At 46.0% G+C, this 21,716-nt stretch overlaps 1 protein-coding gene across 2 annotated transcripts in view; it reads right to left on the bottom strand.

Annotated features, from left to right (window-relative positions):
- C4H2orf68 (chromosome 4 C2orf68 homolog) overlaps window positions 1-21,716 on the bottom strand; it is a 58,664-nt gene that overhangs the window by 13,556 nt on the left and 23,392 nt on the right. For both annotated transcript variants that reach the window (XM_069766769.1, XM_069766768.1), the window contains exon 2: window positions 573-688. In XM_069766769.1, the coding sequence (XP_069622870.1) occupies window positions 573-688 (116 nt within the window). The remainder of the gene's footprint in view (window positions 1-572; window positions 689-21,716) is intronic.

Genomic DNA, 21,716 nt, shown 5'->3' with positions numbered 1-21,716 from the left:
GGGTCACTTTAAATACTGATCACACAGCTTCAGGATGGGCCACTAATTTGCGAACCCCAAGACCATCACTGATCGTCAGAATTTAGGGTTGGTGGTAACTGGTCCTGTACTGCACTAAAATTGTCCGGTGCTACAGTACCTGGCACAGCCAATACCATTCACATGCATAGTGCAGTGGGCCAGGCCCCGCTAATCAGGTTTTGATGGTTACCTGTTAATGGCTTATCTTTTTTAATGATAATCTATAGGTTATACATGTACTGCTGATTAGTGGGGTCCGGGTCCTGGGACCCCCACCAATCGCTGAAAACACAGCTCTGAAGCACCCACCTCTACAAGCAGCAGAGCGCAGCTCCTGCATGAGCACAGGGTGGGTATGGGCCCGTCCATCGCTCTGTGCGTACTCCTGCACGCGCCGGTCTTGTTGCTTGCAGAAGTATATGCTTCAGAGCAGCGCCCCACTAATCGCAACACGGTCATGTATAACAGGTCACAAATAATTCCAAATGACAGGTAGACGTAGACTGAAGGCCCAGAAAACCTCGGAGCTCCCATCCACATACAGCTCTCACCTCGTGGATGGGGGTGGTAGACCTGCAGGTCTGGTTTCCGAGGACGGGACGGTCCCGGGGTGTGCCTTTTCCTTTGCTTCTCTTTAGCTTGTTTCACCTCCTTATCGTAATCATCTCTAATAAAAGTAAAAGTTAAAAAAAAAATCTTATTAAAAATGTACAACAGTCTTGCACGGGTCGGGCAGGGCGAGTAATCAGACATCACATTAACAGAGGGCCAAATACATGGTGTAAGGGATCAGCTCTCTGGTAGGTGCTGGTGCACACACAAGGATTTGGTTTAAAACGAATGAACCCCTTAATGACCGCCAATACGTCTTTTAACTGACCTGAGATATAAGAGAATAGCCTCCTCATACAGGTGACAATCCAGCAGCTGTCGGCTGTACACTGTAGCTGACAACTTGCTGTATCCGCGTCGATCAGTGTTGGCACCGTACATATCTGTTTAACCCCTTAGATGCTGCTGTCAATAGTGACTACATCACTACATTGGGTACAGCCGGGACCAGCTGCTTCGAAAGCATCACCAAACCAGGGATTCAAGCTTCAGGAGGCTAATTTGCATATTCCAGGTGCCTTCTGGGAGAAGCGAAGTCTCCCTAAGCTAGAAGATCGTTGGGTACAGCCGGGACCAGCTGCTTCGAAAGCATCACCAAACCAGGGATTCAAGCTTCAGGAGGCTAATTTGCATATTCCAGGTGCCTTCTGGGAGAAGCGAAGTCTCCCTAAGCTAGAAGATCGTTGGGTACAGCCGGGACCAGCTGCTTCGAAAGCATCACCAAACCAGGGATTCAAGCTTCAGGAGGCTAATTTGCATATTCCAGGTGCCTTCTGGGAGAAGCGAAGTCTCCCTAAGCTAGAAGATCGTTGGGTACAGCCGGGACCAGCTGCTTCGAAAGCATCACCAAACCAGGGATTCAAGCTTCAGGAGGCTAATTTGCATATTCCAGGTGCCTTCTGGGAGAAGCGAAGTCTCCCTAAGCTAGAAGATCGTTGGGTACAGCCGGGACCAGCTGCTTCGAAAGCATCACCAAACCAGGGATTCAAGCTTCAGGAGGCTAATTTGCATATTCCAGGTGCCTTCTGGGAGAAGCGAAGTCTCCCTAAGCTAGAAGATCGTTGGGTACAGCCGGGACCAGCTGCTTCGAAAGCATCACCAAACCAGGGATTCAAGCTTCAGGAGGCTAATTTGCATATTCCAGGTGCCTTCTGGGAGAAGCGAAGTCTCCCTAAGCTAGAAGATCGTTGGGTACAGCCGGGACCAGCTGCTTCGAAAGCATCACCAAACCAGGGATTCAAGCTTCAGGAGGCTAATTTGCATATTCCAGGTGCCTTCTGGGAGAAGCGAAGTCTCCCTAAGCTAGAAGATCGTTGGGTACAGCCGGGACCAGCTGCTTCGAAAGCATCACCAAACCAGGGATTCAAGCTTCAGGAGGCTAATTTGCATATTCCAGGTGCCTTCTGGGAGAAGCGAAGTCTCCCTAAGCTAGAAGATCGTTGGGTACAGCCGGGACCAGCTGCTTCGAAAGCATCACCAAACCAGGGATTCAAGCTTCAGGAGGCTAATTTGCATATTCCAGGTGCCTTCTGGGAGAAGCGAAGTCTCCCTAAGCTAGAAGATCGTTGGGTACAGCCGGGACCAGCTGCTTCGAAAGCATCACCAAACCAGGGATTCAAGCTTCAGGAGGCTAATTTGCATATTCCAGGTGCCTTCTGGGAGAAGCGAAGTCTCCCTAAGCTAGAAGATCGTTGGGTACAGCCGGGACCAGCTGCTTCGAAAGCATCACCAAACCAGGGATTCAAGCTTCAGGAGGCTAATTTGCATATTCCAGGTGCCTTCTGGGAGAAGCGAAGTCTCCCTAAGCTAGAAGATCGTTGGGTACAGCCGGGACCAGCTGCTTCGAAAGCATCACCAAACCAGGGATTCAAGCTTCAGGAGGCTAATTTGCATATTCCAGGTGCCTTACGGCGCGCGAATTTTTGCCTGTAGGACATTATTGCAAGAGAGCTTGGCTGAGTAGATTACACAAGAAGGAAAACACACAGCAAGTCAGCAGGATCTAGGAGCAACATGGCAGATGTGACAACCTACATGGTGAGCTGCAGCATGTGCTACATGTTCACAGATCGACCAGAAGAAGAATCCAATTTCACCTGTCAGAAGTGTAGACTAGTGGCCCTTTTAGAAGAAAAGGTGCGGGGTCTGGAAGAAAGAATAGCAACTTTGAAACTCATCAAAGAGAATGAAGACTTTCTAGACAGAACAGAAGCATCTCTACTGGTCACAGAAGGTGCAAAAAGTGTCAGAGAACCTCCAAAAGCAGATGAGTGGAAGCATGTGACCAAAAGAAGCAAGAAGACCATGGAGAAATCACCAACCACACAACTGAAGAACCGATATCAAATCTTTGTAGAGGATGAAGATGGCACACCTAAGAATGAAGCAATACCAGCAAGCAAAAAAGAAAAGGGCACACAGCAACAAGTGACAGCAAAAAGTACAGCCAAGAAGCAACGAAGAGTGGTGGTGGTGGGAGACTCACTACTGAGAGGCACCGAAGCAGCCATCTGCAGACCGGACATAACTGCAAGAGAAGTATGCTGCCTTCCAGGTGCGATGATCAAGGATGTGACCGATAGGATACCAAAGCTCTTCAGCTCCAAGGACGTCCACCCATTTCTTCTGATACATGTTGGCACCAATGACACGGCAAGGAAGGACCTACCGACAATCTGCAAGGACTTTGAAGAGTTGGGGAAGAAAGTAAAGGAACTGGATGCACAGGTAGTTTTTTCTTCTATCCTTCCAGTAGACGGGCATGGCACCAGGAGATGGAACAGGATCCTTGATGCAAACAACTGGCTAAGACGATGGTGCAGACAACAAGGATTTGGATTCCTGGACCACGGTGTGAATTACTGGTATGATGGACTCCTCGCCAGAGACGGACTACACCTCAACAAACCTGGGAAACACACATTCGCCAGAAGACTCGCTACACTCATCAGGAGGGCGTTAAACTAGAAGAAGAGGGGACGGGAAGAAAAACATTAGACTCGAACAAAGACGACCCAGGAAAACATACTCAGAAGGGAGGTAAGAACATTTCTAAAACAATCCACAGTGAGGAGATTGGAACAAAACAAAATCCTCTAAACTGCATGCTCGCAAACGCCAGAAGCCTGACAAACAAGATGGAAGAACTAGAAGCAGAAATATCTACAGGTAACTTTGACATAGTGGGAATAACCGAGACATGGTTAGATGAAAGCTATGACTGGGCAGTTAACTTACAGGGTTACAGTCTGTTTAGAAAGGATCGTAAAAATCGGAGAGGAGGAGGGGTTTGTCTCTATGTAAAGTCTTGTCTAAAATCCACTTTAAGGGAGGATATTAGCGAAGGGAATGAGGATGTCGAGTCCATATGGGTTGAAATTCATGGAGGGAAAAATGGTAACAAAATTCTCATTGGGGTCTGTTACAAACCCCCAAATATAACAGAAAGCATGGAAAGTCTACTTCTAAAGCAGATAGATGAAGCTGCAACCCATAATGAGGTCCTGGTTATGGGGGACTTTAACTACCCGGATATTAACTGGGAAACAGAAACCTGTGAAACCCATAAAGGCAACAGGTTTCTGCTAATAACCAAGAAAAATTATCTTTCACAATTGGTGCAGAATCCAACCAGAGGAGCAGCACTTTTAGACCTAATACTATCTAATAGACCTGACAGAATAACAAATCTGCAGGTGGTTGGGCATTTAGGAAATAGCGACCACAATATTGTACAGTTTCACCTGTCTTTCACTAGGGGGACTTGTCAGGGAGTCACAAAAACATTGAACTTTAGGAAGGCAAAGTTTGACCAGCTTAGAGATGCCCTTAATCTGGTAGACTGGGACAATATCCTCAGAAATGAGAATACAGATAATAAATGGGAAATGTTTAAGAACATCCTAAATAGGCAGTGTAAGCGGTTTATACCTTGTGGGAATAAAAGGACTAGAAATAGGAAAAACCCAATGTGGCTAAACAAAGAAGTAAGACAGGCAATTAACAGTAAAAAGAAAGCATTTGCACTACTAAAGCAGGATGGCACCATTGAAGCTCTAAAAAACTATAGGGAGAAAAATACTTTATCTAAAAAACTAATTAAAGCTGCCAAAAAGGAAACAGAGAAGCACATTGCTAAGGAGAGTAAAACTAATCCCAAACTGTTCTTCAACTATATCAATAGTAAAAGAATAAAAACTGAAAATGTAGGCCCCTTAAAAAATAGTGAGGAAAGAATGGTTGTAGATGACGAGGAAAAAGCTAACATATTAAACACCTTCTTCTCCACGGTATTCACGGTGGAAAATGAAATGCTAGGTGAAATCCCAAGAAACAATGAAAACCCTATATTAAGGGTCACCAATCTAACCCAAGAAGAGGTGCGAAACCGGCTAAATAAGATTAAAATAGATAAATCTCCGGGTCCGGATGGCATACACCCACGAGTACTAAGGGAACTAAGTAATGTAATAGATAAACCATTATTTCTTATTTTTAGTGACTCTATAGCGACAGGGTCTGTTCCGCAGGACTGGCGCATAGCAAATGTGGTGCCAATATTCAAAAAGGGCTCTAAAAGTGAACCTGGAAATTATAGGCCAGTAAGTCTAACCTCTATTGTTGGTAAAATATTTGAAGGGTTTCTGAGGGATGTTATTCTGGATTATCTCAATGAGAATAACTGTTTAACTCCATATCAGCATGGGTTTATGAGAAATCGCTCCTGTCAAACCAATCTAATCAGTTTTTATGAAGAGGTAAGCTATAGACTGGACCACGGTGAGTCATTGGACGTGGTATATCTCGATTTTTCCAAAGCGTTTGATACCGTGCCGCACAAGAGGTTGGTACACAAAATGAAAATGCTTGGTCTGGGGGAAAATGTGTGTAAATGGGTTAGTAACTGGCTTAGTGATAGAAAGCAGAGGGTGGTTATAAATGGTATAGTCTCTAACTGGGTCGCTGTGACCAGTGGGGTACCGCAGGGGTCAGTATTGGGACCTGTTCTCTTCAACATATTCATTAATGATCTGGTAGAAGGTTTACACAGTAAAATATCGATATTTGCAGATGATACAAAACTATGTAAAGCAGTTAATACAAGAGAAGATAGTATTCTGCTACAGATGGATCTGGATAAGTTGGAAACTTGGGCTGAAAGGTGGCAGATGAGGTTTAACAATGATAAATGTAAGGTTATACACATGGGAAGAGGGAATCAATATCACCATTACACACTGAACGGGAAACCACTGGGTAAATCTGACAGGGAGAAGGACTTGGGGATCCTAGTTAATGATAAACTTACCTGGAGCAGCCAGTGCCAGGCAGTAGCTGCCAAGGCAAACAGGATCATGGGGTGCATTAAAAGAGGTCTGGATACACATGATGAGAGCATTATACTGCCTCTGTACAAATCCCTAGTTAGACCGCACATGGAGTACTGTGTCCAGTTTTGGGCACCGGTGCTCAGGAAGGATATAATGGAACTAGAGAGAGTACAAAGGAGGGCAACAAAATTAATAAAGGGGATGGGAGAACTACAATACCCAGATAGATTAGCGAAATTAGGATTATTTAGTCTAGAAAAAAGACGACTGAGGGGCGATCTAATAACCATGTATAAGTATATAAGGGGACAATACAAATATCTCGCTGAGGATCTGTTTATACCAAGGAAGGTGACGGGCACAAGGGGGCATTCTTTGCGTCTGGAGGAGAGAAGGTTTTTCCACCAACATAGAAGAGGATTCTTTACTGTTAGGGCAGTGAGAATCTGGAATTGCTTGCCTGAGGAGGTGGTGATGGCGAACTCAGTCGAGGGGTTCAAGAGAGGCCTGGATGTCTTCCTGGAGCAGAACAATATTGTATCATACAATTATTAGGTTCTGTAGAAGGACGTAGATCTGGGTATTTATTATGATGGAATATAGGCTGAACTGGATGGACAAATGTCTTTTTTCGGCCTTACTAACTATGTTACTATGTATCATTATAAATGGTTAAGAGTGCGGGGGCTTCCTCTTTATCCCAATTGGTGCCCTCAGATCATGATTTTGTGGTCCTGATGTTTGCCATGGCAATTCATGACCAAATAGCGGCCTTAGAGTCTGTCGGCTGTTGTAACCTGTTCAGAAGTTACCGACATTTAGGTGGTAAAAATACACATTTTCATTTCTGTCATACCACTTTGCATTACTTCCTGTAAAGCATCTGAAGGGTTAATAAACTACCTGACTGCAGTTTTCAATATGTCAGGGGGTGCTGTTTTTAAAATGGTATCACGTTTGGGGGTTTCCCAATATATGAGACTGATAAAGTCACTTCAAACATGGATAGTTCCCTAAAAAAATAAATGTTGTAAATTTCCTTGAAAAAATGAAAAATTGCTGCTACATTTTTAAACCTCCTAAAATGCTAACAAAATAAAAGAACATTTTACAAATGGTGCTGATGTAAAGTCGACATGTGGGAAATGTTATTTATTAATGGTTTGGTGTCGTATGGCCATCTGGATTAAAGGGATAATCATTCAAATTTAGAAAATTGCTTATTTTTTAACATTTTTCTCAAATTTTTGATATTTTTTATAAATAAACACAAAACATATTGACCTAAATTTACCATTATCATAAAGTATAATATGTCACGAAAAAACAATCTCAAAATCACTGGGATTTGTTGAAGCGTTGCAGAGTTATTACCACATAAAGTGACACTGGTCAGATTTCAAAAATTTGGCTCCGTCACTAAGGGGTTAATAAATGTCCATAAACCGTCCCGGTTAACAAAACGAAACAAAACAGCATTTTCCGGCACAAAGGGATAACAGTAAATATTCCTTTTAGAGGTACGAGCTCACCCATTCAGACACACACAGCTTGTCAAGATCTGACCAACACCAACAGAGGTGTTTCCACCTCTACTCCAAGACACTGACTGATGAAGCCCACTTATAAAGCCCACTGCAAATCCTGAAACTGGAGGTAACGGAACGGCCAGGCCCACCCAACTCTTTGGACGTTCCTAAAACCCGGGCCAAAAGTCCGGACCCATTAAAAAGCACCTCTTAGCACTATATATGCTAGAGCCTATTTCTCTGGGTCCTACATCACCGAATTTTGGCACCTCGTCGTCACATACAGACATAACCGAAAGTGTTGGCATCCTTAAAATTTTTCCAGAAAATTAAGTATTTCTCTCACCAAATGATTGCAATTACACGTTTTGGTATAGATATATTTATTTCCTTTGTGTGCATTGGAACGCAAAAGAAAAAAAAAGTGAAAAGAGGCAAATTGGACATAATTTCACACAATCAGCAGGATAAAATTGTTGACACCCTTCAGAAATTGTGGGTGAACAACTTTGTTTCAAGCATGTGATGCTCATTCAAATTCACCCCTGGCAAGTAACAGGTGAGGGCAATATAAAAATCACATTGGAAACCAGATAAAAAGGAGAGAAGATGACTCAATCTTTGCATTGTGTGTCTGTGTGTGCCACACTAAGCATGGAGAACAGAAAGAGGAGAAGAGAACTGTGAGGGCTTGAGAACCCAAATTATTGAACAACATCAACAATCTCATGGTTACAAGTCCATCTCCAGAGATCTTGATGTTCCTTTGTGCATGGTGCGCAATATAAGCAAGAAGTTTACAACCCATCACACTGTAGCTAATCTCCCTGGACGTGGACGGCAAAGAAACATTGATGAAAGGTTGCAATATAGGATAGTCTGGATGGTGGGTAGGCAGCCCCAATCAAGTTCTAGAGAAATTCAAGCTGTCCTGCAGGCTCAGGGTGCATCAGTGTCAGCGCAAACTATCCGTAAACTTTTTAAATAAACGCAATGGCAAGAGACCCAGGAGGTCCCCACTGCTGACACAGCGACATAAAAAAGCTAGTCTGCAGTTTGCCAAAATGTACGTGCGCATGCCAAAGTTCTTTTGGGTAAGCGTCTTGTGGACAGATGAGACCAAGACAGAGCTTTTTTGGTAAAGCACATCATCCTCCTGTTTACTTAAAACGGAATGAGAAAAGAACAGTACCTACAGTCAAATATGGTGGAGGTTCAAAGATGTTTTGAAGTGTTTATGCTGCCTCTGGCACTGGGTGCCTTGACTGTGTGCAAGGCATCAAGAAATCTAAAGATTACCAACAGATTTTGGCTCGCAATGTAGTGACCAGTGTTATAAAGCTAGGTTCGCGTCCTAGGTCATGGGTCTTCCAGCAGGACAATGACTCCAAACATACTTTAAGAAGCTCTCAGAAATAGATGGAAACAAATTGCTGGAGAGTCCTGAAGTGACAGCAATGAGTACGGATCTAATTCCCTCTGATTGCCTGTGGAGAGATCTTAAAATTGCTGTTGGGAGAAGGCACTTTCAAATATGGGGCATTTTGCAAAAGAAGAGTGGTCCAAAATTACAGGTGAGGTGCAAGAAACTTGCTGATGGTTATAGGAAGTGATTGATTGCAGTTATTTATTCCAAAGGGTGTGCAACCAAATATTAAGTTGAGGGTGCCAACAATTATGTCCAGCCCATTTTTGAGGTTTTGTGTGAAATCATGTCCAATCTGCATTTTTTCCTGCTTTTTGTTGTTGTTCCAATATACACAAAGGAAATAAACATGTGTAATTGCAATAATAATCAACGCTAGCATGGTGACTTTTTCTCACGATGATAGCGGTGATCTCACTGAGGTCATCGCAGTTCATCGGTCTGGCTCACACTGAAGTGATCTGGGAACGCAGCCTCAGTGACCTACAGTAACCTCTATGACATCACCACTAATCACTGATGCTACGCTCACAGCAGCTCATTCTCCCAAAGGTGCCACGATGCGACCGTCCAGGTTGAAAAAGCATAGTTACTTACCGATAACGGTGTTTCTCAGCGCCCATGACAGCACCACAGAGAGAGGGCATCCGCCCTTCAGGGACAGGAAACCTACAGGATAAAAGGGCGGTACCTCTCCCCTGCGTCAGTTTTGTATACAGAGCATCGGAGGTCCTCCAGGTTAGTCACAACAAAAATAGGTATTAAGCTTACCGTTAATTATGTTTCCAGGAGTCCATACTGACAGCACCCTGGGACGTCCTCCTCCCCCTTTGCTGGGACAGGAAACACACGAGAGTTCAAAAGGGCATGTCCCACCCCCAATCCTCAGTGTTGTAACAAGAACCACCTCATGGACATGCAGAAAAAAGACTTTTTTAATAGAAACAAAATTTTATATATATATATATATATATATATATATATATATATATATATATATATATATATATATATATATATATATATACATATATATACATACACACACATTAGATTAGTCATAAAGATATTTACTCATATGTTAAAATAACATGCATACATTTTATACCAGAACATAATACATCTTATGTCAGGCATCATACATAGATGATCTCAGTACTACAGGGAGGGAACTACCAGTGCTGTCAGTATGGACTCCTGGAAACATAATTAACGGTAAGCTTAATACCTATTTTCCAGGACGTCCCTCCTGACAGCACCCTGGAGAGTATCAAAGCACCTCGTTAGGGTGGGATTACTGCCTGGAGAACCCTTCTCCCAAATGCCGTATGTTGACCAGACAGAACATCAAGTTTATAGTGTCTACAAAATGTATTAGCACTAGCCCAAGTGGCTGCCTTACAGATCTGCTCAAGAGATACACCTGCTCTCTCAGCCCACGAAGTAGCTATCCCTCTAGTAGAATGAGCGTGAAGACCCCTTGGAGAAGGAAGCCCTTCAGACTGATAAGCCTCGGAGATCACCGAAGTGATCCAACGAGCAATAGAAGCTTTAGAAGCCTTCTTACCCTTATTCTTCCCTCCAAACAAAATAAACAAATTCGGGTCGATACGCCATGAGTTGGTGGCTGCTAAGTAGTCTAGAACCGCCTGTCTGACATCGAGGGAATGAAGAGCTCGTTCTTTCTCATTAGCCGGATTATTACAGAAGGATGGTAGCACGATCTCCTGATTTCTGTTTTTTACTGACCCCACTTTTGGAATAAAGGAGGGATCCAATCTAAGAACTAGACTATCTTCTCTAATCTGAAGGTAAGGGTCCCTAATACATAGGGCCTGGATTTCCCCCACTCTTTTATCCGTAGTAATTGCCACTAGGAATGCTGTTTTACAAGTGAGTACAGAAATGGGCATATTTTCGGCCGGGGCGAAAACATCTTTACAGAGGAATCTGAGGACCAGATTTAGGTCCCAGGATGGCGAGATCTGTCTAATAGTAGGGCGCAACCTCTGGGTGGCTCTGATAAACCTGACTATCCACGGGTGAGATGCTAGGGGGTAGTCAAGAAAAGAACTAAGTGCCGAAATCTGCACTTTCAGAGAGCTAGGTTTGAGACCTTTATCAAACCCGGCCTGCAGGAAGTCTAAAATTCTAGGCAAGTCGGGAGCACCTGCCGTAACCTCAGACCTGCCACCCTCCAGACAGAAACGTCTCCAGATCTTCAGGTAAATTGCCGATGTGACTGGCTTTCTGCTGGATTTTATAGTAGAGATCACCTGATCTGATAGCCCTCTAGCCTTCAGGATGCTCCTTTCAGGATCCATGCAGAGAGATGGAGAATTTCTGGGCTTGGGTGATACACCGAACCCTGATGGATTACATCTGCTCTGAGAGGAAGCTCTACTGGGTTCTCTACTGCCAGATCCAGCAAGAGAGAGAACCAGCTCCTTCTCGGCCAAAATGGTACAATCACTATGACCCGAGCCTGATCCTCCTTGATCTTCTTGAGCACGGCTGGAATCAGTGCTAGAGGCGGAAATGCATAAGAGAGAGGTTCTGTCCACTCCTAACTCAGAGCGTCTATCCCTTCTGGGAGATCTTGAGGGTTCAGCGAGAAGAATCTTGAGACCTTTGAGTTTCTCCTGTTTGCAAATAGGTCTATACTGGGAGTTCCCCAGTGAAGACAAAGATCCTGGAAGACCTCCTGATTGAGTTCCCACTCTGTTGCAAACACTCGTCTCCTGCTCAGATAGTCCGCTATGGTGTTTTGCGAGCCTTCTAAGTGGACTGCAGAGATGGATAGAACCGAATCTTCTGCCCAGCTGAATATTCTTCCCGCCAGCTCCTGAAGCGGATAGTGTCTTGAGCCTCCCTGATGTTTCAGGAACGACACCGCTGTAACGTTGTCGGATAGTATCCTGACATGACAATTTCTGAGGGTGTGTTGGTTCCTTCTTAACGCCTCCCAAACGGCATACAATTCTTTGAAGTTGGAGGAGTTGTGAATGATGTCTGCTGGCCATCTCCCTTGTAGGATCCTGCCCTTCAGGTGGGCACCCCAGCCCCAGGCACTGGCGTCTGTAGTTATCACTACATGGGGACTGGTAGACCATAACACCCCGATTCTTAGCTTCTCTGGTTGACTCCACCAGAGTAGAGATCTTCGTACTGGATACGTCAGCTTTAAAGAACTGTCCAGAGAAGACTGACGACGGTCCCACGTGGAAAGAATTAACCTCTGAGGTCTTGAATGGAACTGAGCCCATCTTACACACGGTATGCAGGCCGTCATCAGACCTAGTACCTTCATGGCCGTTCTTATCGATGCTCTGCGTTCTAATAGAAGCCTGATCTGTATCTGGATCGCCTCCAACTTGTTCTCGGGTAGCCGGGATATCCTGTTTCTTGAATCCAGACATACTCCCAGGAAGATCTTTCCGCACTCTGGATTCAGGTCGGATTTCTGCCAATTTATGATCCATCCTAATCGTTCCATCAGTCTCACCGTTCGGGTCCTGTGATCTGACAGAATCTCTGGTGTACTTGCGATCAGGAGAAAATCGTCTAGATATGGAACTATCTTGATCCCTTGGTTTCTCAGGAAAGCGACAATTTCTGACACCAGCTTTGTAAATACCCGAGGTGCCGAGGCAAGTCCGAACGGAAGACACTGGAACTGGTAGTGACAGGTCCCGGACGGCAGCGCCACCGCAAACCTCAGAAGTTTCTGAGATGATGGGTGAACAGGGACCTGATAATAGGCACTCTTGAGGTCGAGAGTGCACATCACAGCGTCCCGATCTATTAAGAGGATTGCAGAGCGAATGGACTCCATGCGAAACCTCTTGTACCTGACCCAGGCATTTAGAGGTTTCAAGTTTATTATTGTGCGTGAGTCGCCGGAGGGTTTCATTATAGAAAATAGGGAAGAATAGTGACCCCGACCTACATCTAGAGATGGTACTGGGATTATGACCCCTGAGGAAAGCATGTCCTCTAGGTCTAACATCATGGGAGAGCCCTGCAAGACTATCATAGGACCGATGTATCTGTCCGGAGGAGGAGAGGAAAGCTCTATGCTGTAACCTTCTGACACAGTCCGAAGAACCCAATGATTCTGGGTGATTCGGGCCCAATTCTCCACAAAGTGGCGGAGCCTTCCACCTATAAATGTGGCGTCATTGTGTCTTAGGCTTTGAAGATGGGCTAAAGAAGAAATTCCTGCTTCTATTGCCCTGGTAGCGGGAACCTCTACTGAATCCTCTGTTGGATCTTCCTCCCCTGTAATCAGATTGTCTCCTGAAGGGGAAACCTCTCCGAAAGGACTGACCCTTTTTTGGTTTGTCCTCTGGAAAACCTTTCTTTTTATCCGAGGCTGACTCTAGGATGGTATCTAGAGAAGGTCCGAAAACCCTAGCCCCCGAGAAAGAAATAGAACATAATTTGGTTTTTGAGGCATTATCCCCTGACCAGGATCTTAGCCATACTGCCCTTCTAGCCACATTGGATAGGGAACCATTCCTAGCTGAAAATCTGACCGATTCAGCCGACATGTCGGATAGGAAGGCCGTAGCAGATTTCATTATAGGAAGGGAGCTTAATATATCGGCCCTGGGGGTCTTATTGGAAAGGTGTTCCTCCAATTGACCCATCCACAGATACATAGACCGGGCTACCGAGGTAGCTGCTATGTTGGTCTTAATTAGGGCTGCAGAGGATTCCCAAGCCCTTTTAAGCAGTATATCAGCCTTCCGATCCATAGGATCCCGCAAATTTGAAGAGTCCTCAAATGGAATGGCTGTCTTTTTGGCAACCTTTGCCACCGGAACATCAACCTTGGGAATCTCTTCCCAAAGCTTGACTTCTTCTAGCTCGAAAGGTAAGCGAGCTTTGAAGTCCTTAGTCAAAACCAGGCGACGTTCTGCCTCCTTCCACTCCTCCAGTATCATGGCCTTGATATGCTCGCTCACTGGGAAGACAGTCTGTTTACGTGACATGAGTCCACCAAACATCAGATCCTGCCTGGATTGAGGCTTTGATGTCTCCTCGATCTGCATCGTGGATCGCACCGCCTGCACAAGTTCACTCGTATCCTCAGCCTGGAAGAGGTATTTTCTCTGGTGGTCCTGACTCCCCGAGGGAAGTTCCCCTTCCTCTTCTGAGGAGAAGTTATCGGAGGCAGACAGGTCCTCCGAGCTATATTCTGGCTCCTTATTGTTTCGTTCCCTTCTGGCTCTCTTACGGCTGGGAACTGGGCTGGACCCTTCCACAATACTGGATAAAGAAGCCTGGACTTCTTCCCGTATTAGGGACCTCATTTCTGATAGAAGTGTCAGCTGTTCGTCTTTCATAACCTTGGAAGTGCAATCTGCACACAAGGTCTTTGTATGGGTGTCCGGGAGCTTTACGTTGCATATAGGACATCTATATGACTTCGCAGCTGATTTGCCGGATTTCTTAGCTTGAGGAGGGGGGGCAGCGGGGGTTCCCTTATCCTTAAACGATATAAGATAGGGAGAAGTAATGGGAAGCCTGAATAGTATGTGTGAGTGAATAGGGGGGACAGCGCACTGCGCACTCACCCCATCCTCTGCTGTTGTACTTTCCATGATGATTCAGCAGGTCCCCGCAGCGTCCACGCTGGATTAGGAGCGATTCGGCTGCTTGTGCGTCCCACGCTGGAGCGCACACACTCTCCCCGCACTTCTAACTCGTCACCGGAAGTGACGGGATCAGATGCCGCGAAACCGGAAGTGACGCGGTTCCCTTGAACTTCCGTTGAAAGACGCTCTGCCAGACGCCGCAGCGCTCTGGATGCTACCCGCATGGAACCGCGTCGCGGCAGAGAGGCTCCCCCCGGGAGGAGCGGCCGCAACAGGAACTTGGCCTTCCTGTTCTTTGGAGCAGAGGGACCCCCCTCCGGAGGGTTTCTGCCCTGAGCCTCTTGACAGGGGGAAGGGTATTGGACGAGCCGCACGATCCCCCTGAGCTCCGGTAAGCCAGTACAGCTTCTCTCGTGCGTCCCTAGCAGGGACAGGAAAAACACTGAGGATTGGGGGGTGGGACATGCCCTTTTGAACTCTCGTGTGTTTCCTGTCCCAGCAAAGGGGGAGGAGGACGTCCCAGGGTGCTGTCAGGAGGGACGTCCTGGAAAAAAATATACGATTTTATCTTATTGCTTAACAGGTGAACACAGTGTCCATATAGAAAAAACACATTTCATACAAAAGAATGTGCTCACCGCACACGTGATGAGGGGGGAATAATCGGGTGCTGTCATGGGCTCTGAGAAATACAGTTATCGGTAAGTAACTATGCTTTTCTCAGTCCCCCATGACAGCACCACAGAGAGAATTGCAGAGATTGTTGCTTATGGAAGAACCACAGCCTGCAGAAGCCTTCTTTCAAAGGTTAAGTCAGACGAAGAGGCTAGGTCTAAGCGGTAGTGTCTAAAAAAGGTTGAAGGTGATGACCAAGTGGCCACCTTACAGATTTGATCTAATGGTACCTCCGACCTTTCGGCTTAGGAGGTCGCCATGGCCCTTGTAGAGTGGGCCTTCAGTCCCTCCGGAACGGCGTTCCCGGTGGATGAGTACGCCAAGGCTATCGCGTCTGTTATCCAACGTGCTATAGTGCCTTTAGGGGCTCCGAGTCCTCTCCTAGGTCCCTGGAAGCAGATAAAAAGAGACCCATCCTTCCTATGCTGCTGGGTGGAATATATATACTGAACTAGACATCTTCTCACATCTAATGTGTGGAACTTTTCTTTCTTATTTCTAGGGTTTGGACAAAAGGAAGGAAGGATTATTTCCTGAGATCTATGGAATCTGGACGCTACTTTGGGTAGATAGGCAGGGTCTGTTTTTAGTATAACCTTATCATCCAGGATTTTTGTAAAGGGAGGGTTTGCAGACAGGGCTTGGAGGTTACTTATTCTGCGGGCCGATGTTAGGGATATCAGGAGGGCAGTTTTAAGTGATAGAATTTTAAGGGGTATTGATTCTATAGGCTCAAACGGGGATTCTGTTAAAGCTGACAAGACTAAATTCAAATCCCAGGCTGGTAACCTTTGTTACCTCTGCGGCTGCTCTGACAAACCATGTTACCCAAGGGTTGGCCGCTATGTTTTCATAGTACAATGCTCCTAGGGCTGCTATCTGTACTTTTAACCTACTCACTGAAAGGCCTAGATCTAAACCCTTTTGTAGAAATTCTAATATTTCAGCAACTGGGACCCCATCTTGTAAACTTACCCCGGAGATGGAAACATTTTTTTTCCAGGTTTTGCCATAGATTTTTGTGATCATGGACTTTTCATTAGTGTATAGACTAACTTGTCCGAAAACCCTCTTTCCTTCAATAGTGACCTTTCAAATTCCACGCTGTCAGGTGGAGATTCTCTGACTGAGGGTAGCACACCGGTCCCTGTGATAGGAGGTCTGGAAGATCCGGAAGAACCCAGGTATCGGTGACCAATAGCATCCTCAGCCAGGAGAACCAGATCCTCTTGGGCCAGAAGGGGGCTATTAGGATGAGCCTGGACCTGTCCTCCATGACTTTTCGCAGAACTGCTGGGATGAGGATAGTTGGAGGAAAAGCATACGCAAGACTCCATACGCAAGACTCCTCTCTCCAAGGAATCGTGAATGCATATACGGCCTGAGGGTTCCCCCTGGGGTCTAGGGAACAAAAGTTTTCACCTTTCTATTGTGCATATTGGTAAAGAGGTCTATTACAGGAATTCCCCACAGATCTGTGATTGTCGAAGATGTACTGATTTAGAGTCCATCCTCCTCGTTTTAATTGGGTACGGCTCAGGAAGTCCGCTTTCTGGTTCTCTACTCCTCTTATATGTAGGGCAGAAAGGGATAGGAAGTTGTTCTCTACTGAGCTGAAAATTCTGGAGGTGGTTTTCATTAGTGCTTGAGACCTGGTCCCCCCCTGGTGGTTTAGGTAGGCTACCACTACTCGGTTGTCCGAAAATACTCTGACATGATGCCCTTGTAATTTGTGTAGGAAAAACAGTAATGCACGACTCACTGCCCACAGTTCTTTTTGGTTTGAGGAAGCCCCGAGTTCCTGACCTGTCCATACCCCCTGAGTGACCCTGTTGTCCAGGTGAGCTCCCCACCCCGTGGGACTTGCATCTGTGGTAACTCTCCAAGATACCTCTATCACCCAGGGAATCCCTTTTGACAGGTTGTTGGGATCCATCCACCAAGCTAGGGAATGAATAGTAGCTAAACTTAGAGTCATGTGACTTTCTAAACGTCTCCTTAGTATAACCTGGTTTCTCAGAATGTCCCACTTGAGATGTCTTGTGTGGAGTTGTGCCCACTGAACTGCTGGTAGGCAAGCAGAGAGGGACCCCAGTAATGACATCGCCTTTCTCAGAGTCATGGAAGGGTTTGAGGGAGCTTCTGAAACTAGATTTACTATATTTTGTCTTTTCTGGACTGGGAGGCGGCATTCTTGAGAAATAGAGTCCAAGGTGAGACCCAAAAATTCCTGAACCCTGGTTGGTTCTAGTTTTGACTTTTGAACGTTCACCAGCCAGCCTAAATTTTTTAGAGTATCTATCACTCTGTCGCATTGTTGATGGCAGAGCTGGGCCGAGTTGCTCACAATCAGAAAGTCGTCCAAATATGGGACTATCAGAATGTCTCTCTCTCTCAGATGGGCCATCATCTCCGCTATTAGTTTGGTAAATATGCAGGGTGCAATTGATATGCCAAAGGGAAGAGCTCTGTATTGGTATTCCCTTATCTCTCCTTTCATGACCACTGCTAGTCTGAGGAATTTCTGAGAGTTCTTGTGAATGGGGACGTGGTAATACGCGTCGCTGAGATCCAGTACTATCATAAAACAGTTTGGAAACAGGTTTTTGATCGTTAACTTAATTGACTCCATTTTGAATCTCTGGTTTCTTACATAAGTGTTTAGCTTTCGTAATCGTAAGTTTATTATTGTCCGGAAGGACCCGTCCGGCTTGGGAACTAGAAATAATGGGGAGTAAAACCCCTTCCCTCTGTCCAGAGGAGGGACTTTCTGGATGACAGCTTTGTCTATCAGTTATATAATTACCAGTTCTAGGGCTTCTTGTTGATGAGGTGAGGGTAGTTCTATCTCGTGAGGAATTACCAAAAAGGAACCCCTTGTCCCTTCTTTTCCCTTCATCCCATCTGCTCCCTCGGTGGTCTTCTCCTAAAAAATGTCCTATTCCAAAAGGGCCATTTAGTGAATGTTGGGCCCAGGTTGGGGAACCCTTTTTCTTGTCACCTGCTTTCTGCAAGATAATATCCAGTGTCTCTCCAAATATAAACTTGCCCTCAGATGGGATTGAGCAAAGCTTTTTTTAGTTTGCAGGTCACCTGGACAACTCTTTAGCCATAATGTGCTCCAGGCCACATTCGAAAGGGCTGCAGATTGAGTCGGCCGATGAATCTGCCAAAAAAGCCGCTGCTCCTCTTATCATAGGGATAAACTCTAATACTTTATTCCTAGGCACTCCATCCCTCAGCTATCAACCCAAATCATTAGGGATCGCGCTATGGCGGGTCTTAAACATCCCCCTTGCTGTTTCCCAGGCCCCTTTAAGGAAGGTATCTGCTCTTTTATCAAGAGGATCTTTCAGAGTTCCCATGTCCTCAAAAGGGTAGTGCAATTTTTTTTAGAGGCTTTAGCTACCGCAACGTCGAGTTTAGGGGCTTTATCCCATGAAGTAGAAGCCTCCTCTTCAAAGGGATATTTTCTTTTTAGAGAGGGGACCGATGAGTTCTTTCTCTCTGGTTTTTCCCACTCCTTTTTAATTAAGGCTTGGATGTTCTCATTAAGGGGAAAAACTTTACGCTTTTTTTGGCCTAGTCCCCCAAACATTATATCTTGGACACAAAAGAGAATAGTGAAACCAAAAACACTCAGTTTGAAAAAATGTTGCAGTAATCCGCAAGTGCTAGTAAAAGATGTAAAAAACAGGGTATTTGGTTGATACGTTTTTTGCAAAAAATGTATACTAAGCTGCTCTACCAATCTTCACGGTATACCCTTATCAGAGCAGTCCTAACTAATGTATGCAATCCCTATCTGATGTATTTAAAAACCTGATCATCTGTATATAACCTGTGTGAACAGGGTTCAGAGAGGAAAAATGCATGTGTGCATACAGGGTAGAACAGCTTATATCTTATATCTTGGACAGTTGTGTCAGGACGAGGGTCCAACACCTCCATAATCGACCTTACTGCCTTTACAAGTGCGTCAACTTCATCCAGGGGGAAGCAATGACGACCTCCACTCTCGTTATCCGAGGAGGAGAAGGAGGAGTCCCGTGTATCTGAGTCTCTACTCTCGAAGCTGGAGGAATCAGAGTGAGAGTAAGCAATAAGTTCCTTCCTTTTAACTTTTTCTCCTCCTTTAAGGGAATTAAACGCAGTTTCTACCTCTGACTTAATTACGGATCGTAACTCAGAGGCAAAATTTGGGGTTTCCTCACAGAGGACTCGTCCTATACTGGAGTCACACAGCTTCTTATCCCAGGATTACGGTAGAACTTTTAGCACAATGGGCAGGTTCTGTGATATGTTTTCTCCGTTCTTTTCCTTGCCTAAGATAAACGGAGAAGAGGGGACCCCAATTACAATAGTGAACTATGATGAAGATCACTCACCAATCTGATGCAACCACAGGTACCGGTTCTGGAGGAGGGGTAGGTTCCTGTAGAGTAGGGTCCGTAGTTGGTAGCTGGTTAACCACGCTGGAGCTTCTGCTGCGCTGCGTGGAATGGTTGTTGGACCTAGAACCCCGGGAGCCATCAGGAGTTCGCATTTTCTGTATATCTGGTTTTGCCCGTTAGTGGTGGCGCTGTTGCTGCTGCGGCGGCTGGAGCTGCTGGTCACTGTCTTCCATGGTATATCCTTGGAACGGCATGCAGCAAGGAGCTCCTTAACCTACCGCTTTTTAAATTTTGCACCTATTATTAGCCTCTCCCCCTGTGGCTGCGTCGCTGGGGAAGCGCAATCTTTTTTTTCTCTAGTAACCCCCCACGACAGCACACCTGGAGGATGTTACCCCTTTCCTAATAGGGACAGGAAATGACAAAGAGGTTAAATAACCCCTCCCTCATCCTCCCCCTCAGTGTTCTTTCCTGTCCCTACTAGGGATGAAGAGGTCATCCCAGGTGTACTGTGCTGGCAGCGGTCACTGGGGGGAATAGAGATATATTTGCCGGGCAGCTGGGATCGGACTTACGTCTATTCCCCGTCGCTGCTCCCGTCTCCTCCGACTCGGGACTCCTTCGCGACCATTCCGCACCTTCGGGTAAGGTCTGGGGCATTCTTCGGCTGGAGGCCTCTCTGAGCTCTCCAGCCCTTCTCCTCCTCCACGCGCATGTGTGCACTTCCGGTCTGAAGCCGGCGGCAGGATATGACGTCAGACGCCGGCCAGCTTCACTGAACTGGAAGGTCCTTGTGTGTTCCAGGCTGGAACGCTAAGTGAACGGCGTGGAATTCGTCGGCGGTCTCCTCCCACGTACTTCCGGACACCGGAGGAGGAAGTCCTCTATCCATGAGGACAGGTGCTGCGGTCCGGTCGCCTATATATTAGGCCCTGGACAGGAAGACATCGCAGGTAGAACCACTGTGTGGTGAAGACCATGGAGATGTCTGCTTCCTCGCGCTCTGCATCTGCAGATCACAGCACCATCCCGGCCCCAGTGAGTAGTCTGGCCCAGGGTGTCCACTCCCTGATGTGGGTTGTAGTCTTATGATTCCTTCTCCCCTTCTTTTTAGGGGGACAAGGAACCCACATCAGGAGGCAAAACTAAAACTACCCGCAAATGCGCAGTTTGTATGAAGAAGCTGTCCTCTTCATACAAGAAATCATTGTGCAAAGAATGCACAGAAAAAATTATCAGGGAAGAGCAGCCATCTCTAATGGATGAGATCAAAGGCTTAATCCAGCATGAAATTAGAACATCTCTGGCCACTCTTTCCCAGCCTACACCATCTCCTAGTGCCCCTCCTGAGGCTAAGAAAAGGAAACTTAATCCACAGGAAGAAGGGCATGAGGACTCTCAAGGGGAGACGTCGGACGAACCCCCAGAGGAAGGTGAATTATCCCTTGACTCTGAAACCTTCCAGCAAGAGAGATATTACTTCTCTTCAACTGACATAGAAGAACTCCTCACAGCAGTGAGGAAGACTATGGAAATTGAGGAAGAAAAGACGGCCCAGTCAGTACAGGAAGAGATGTTCGGGGGGCTTCGTTCTAAGAAAAGGCAGGTGTTTCCTATTCACCAGAATATCCGTTATTTAGTTCTGGAAGAGTGGGAATCCCCAGAAAAGAGGCTGACTACTCCAGCGGAAATTAAGGACAGATTTCCTGTAGATGCCGAGACAGCTTCATGCTGGTCGGAGGTTCCAAAAGTGGACGTTCAAATTGCCAGTGTAGCCAAAAAGACCACGCTACCATTCGAGGATGCCTCCCAACTGAGAGACCCTCTGGAACGTAAGATGGACGGACTACTAAGGAAATCGTGGGAAACGTCAACGTCCTTATTGAACATCAATTCGGTATCCACTTGCGTGGCCAGATCGATGCATCGCTGGCTAGGGCAACTAGAGGAGCACTTGTCCTCAGGTACTCCTAGAGAAGATATTCTAGCCTCCTTGCCTATCTTCCAGAAAGCAACAGGCTTTTTAGCGGATGCTTCCACAGAATCCGTGAGGGTGACGGCGAGATCATCTGCATTATCAAACTCCGTAAGGCGTGCACTCTGGCTAAGATCCTGGTCTGGTGATA

Source organism: Ranitomeya imitator, chromosome 4, assembly GCF_032444005.1.
Source record: "Ranitomeya imitator isolate aRanImi1 chromosome 4, aRanImi1.pri, whole genome shotgun sequence".
Classification (NCBI taxonomy): domain Eukaryota; kingdom Metazoa; phylum Chordata; class Amphibia; order Anura; family Dendrobatidae; genus Ranitomeya; species Ranitomeya imitator.
The sequence above is the reverse complement of the archived record's forward strand: the minus strand, read 5'-3'. Positions and strand labels throughout refer to the sequence as shown.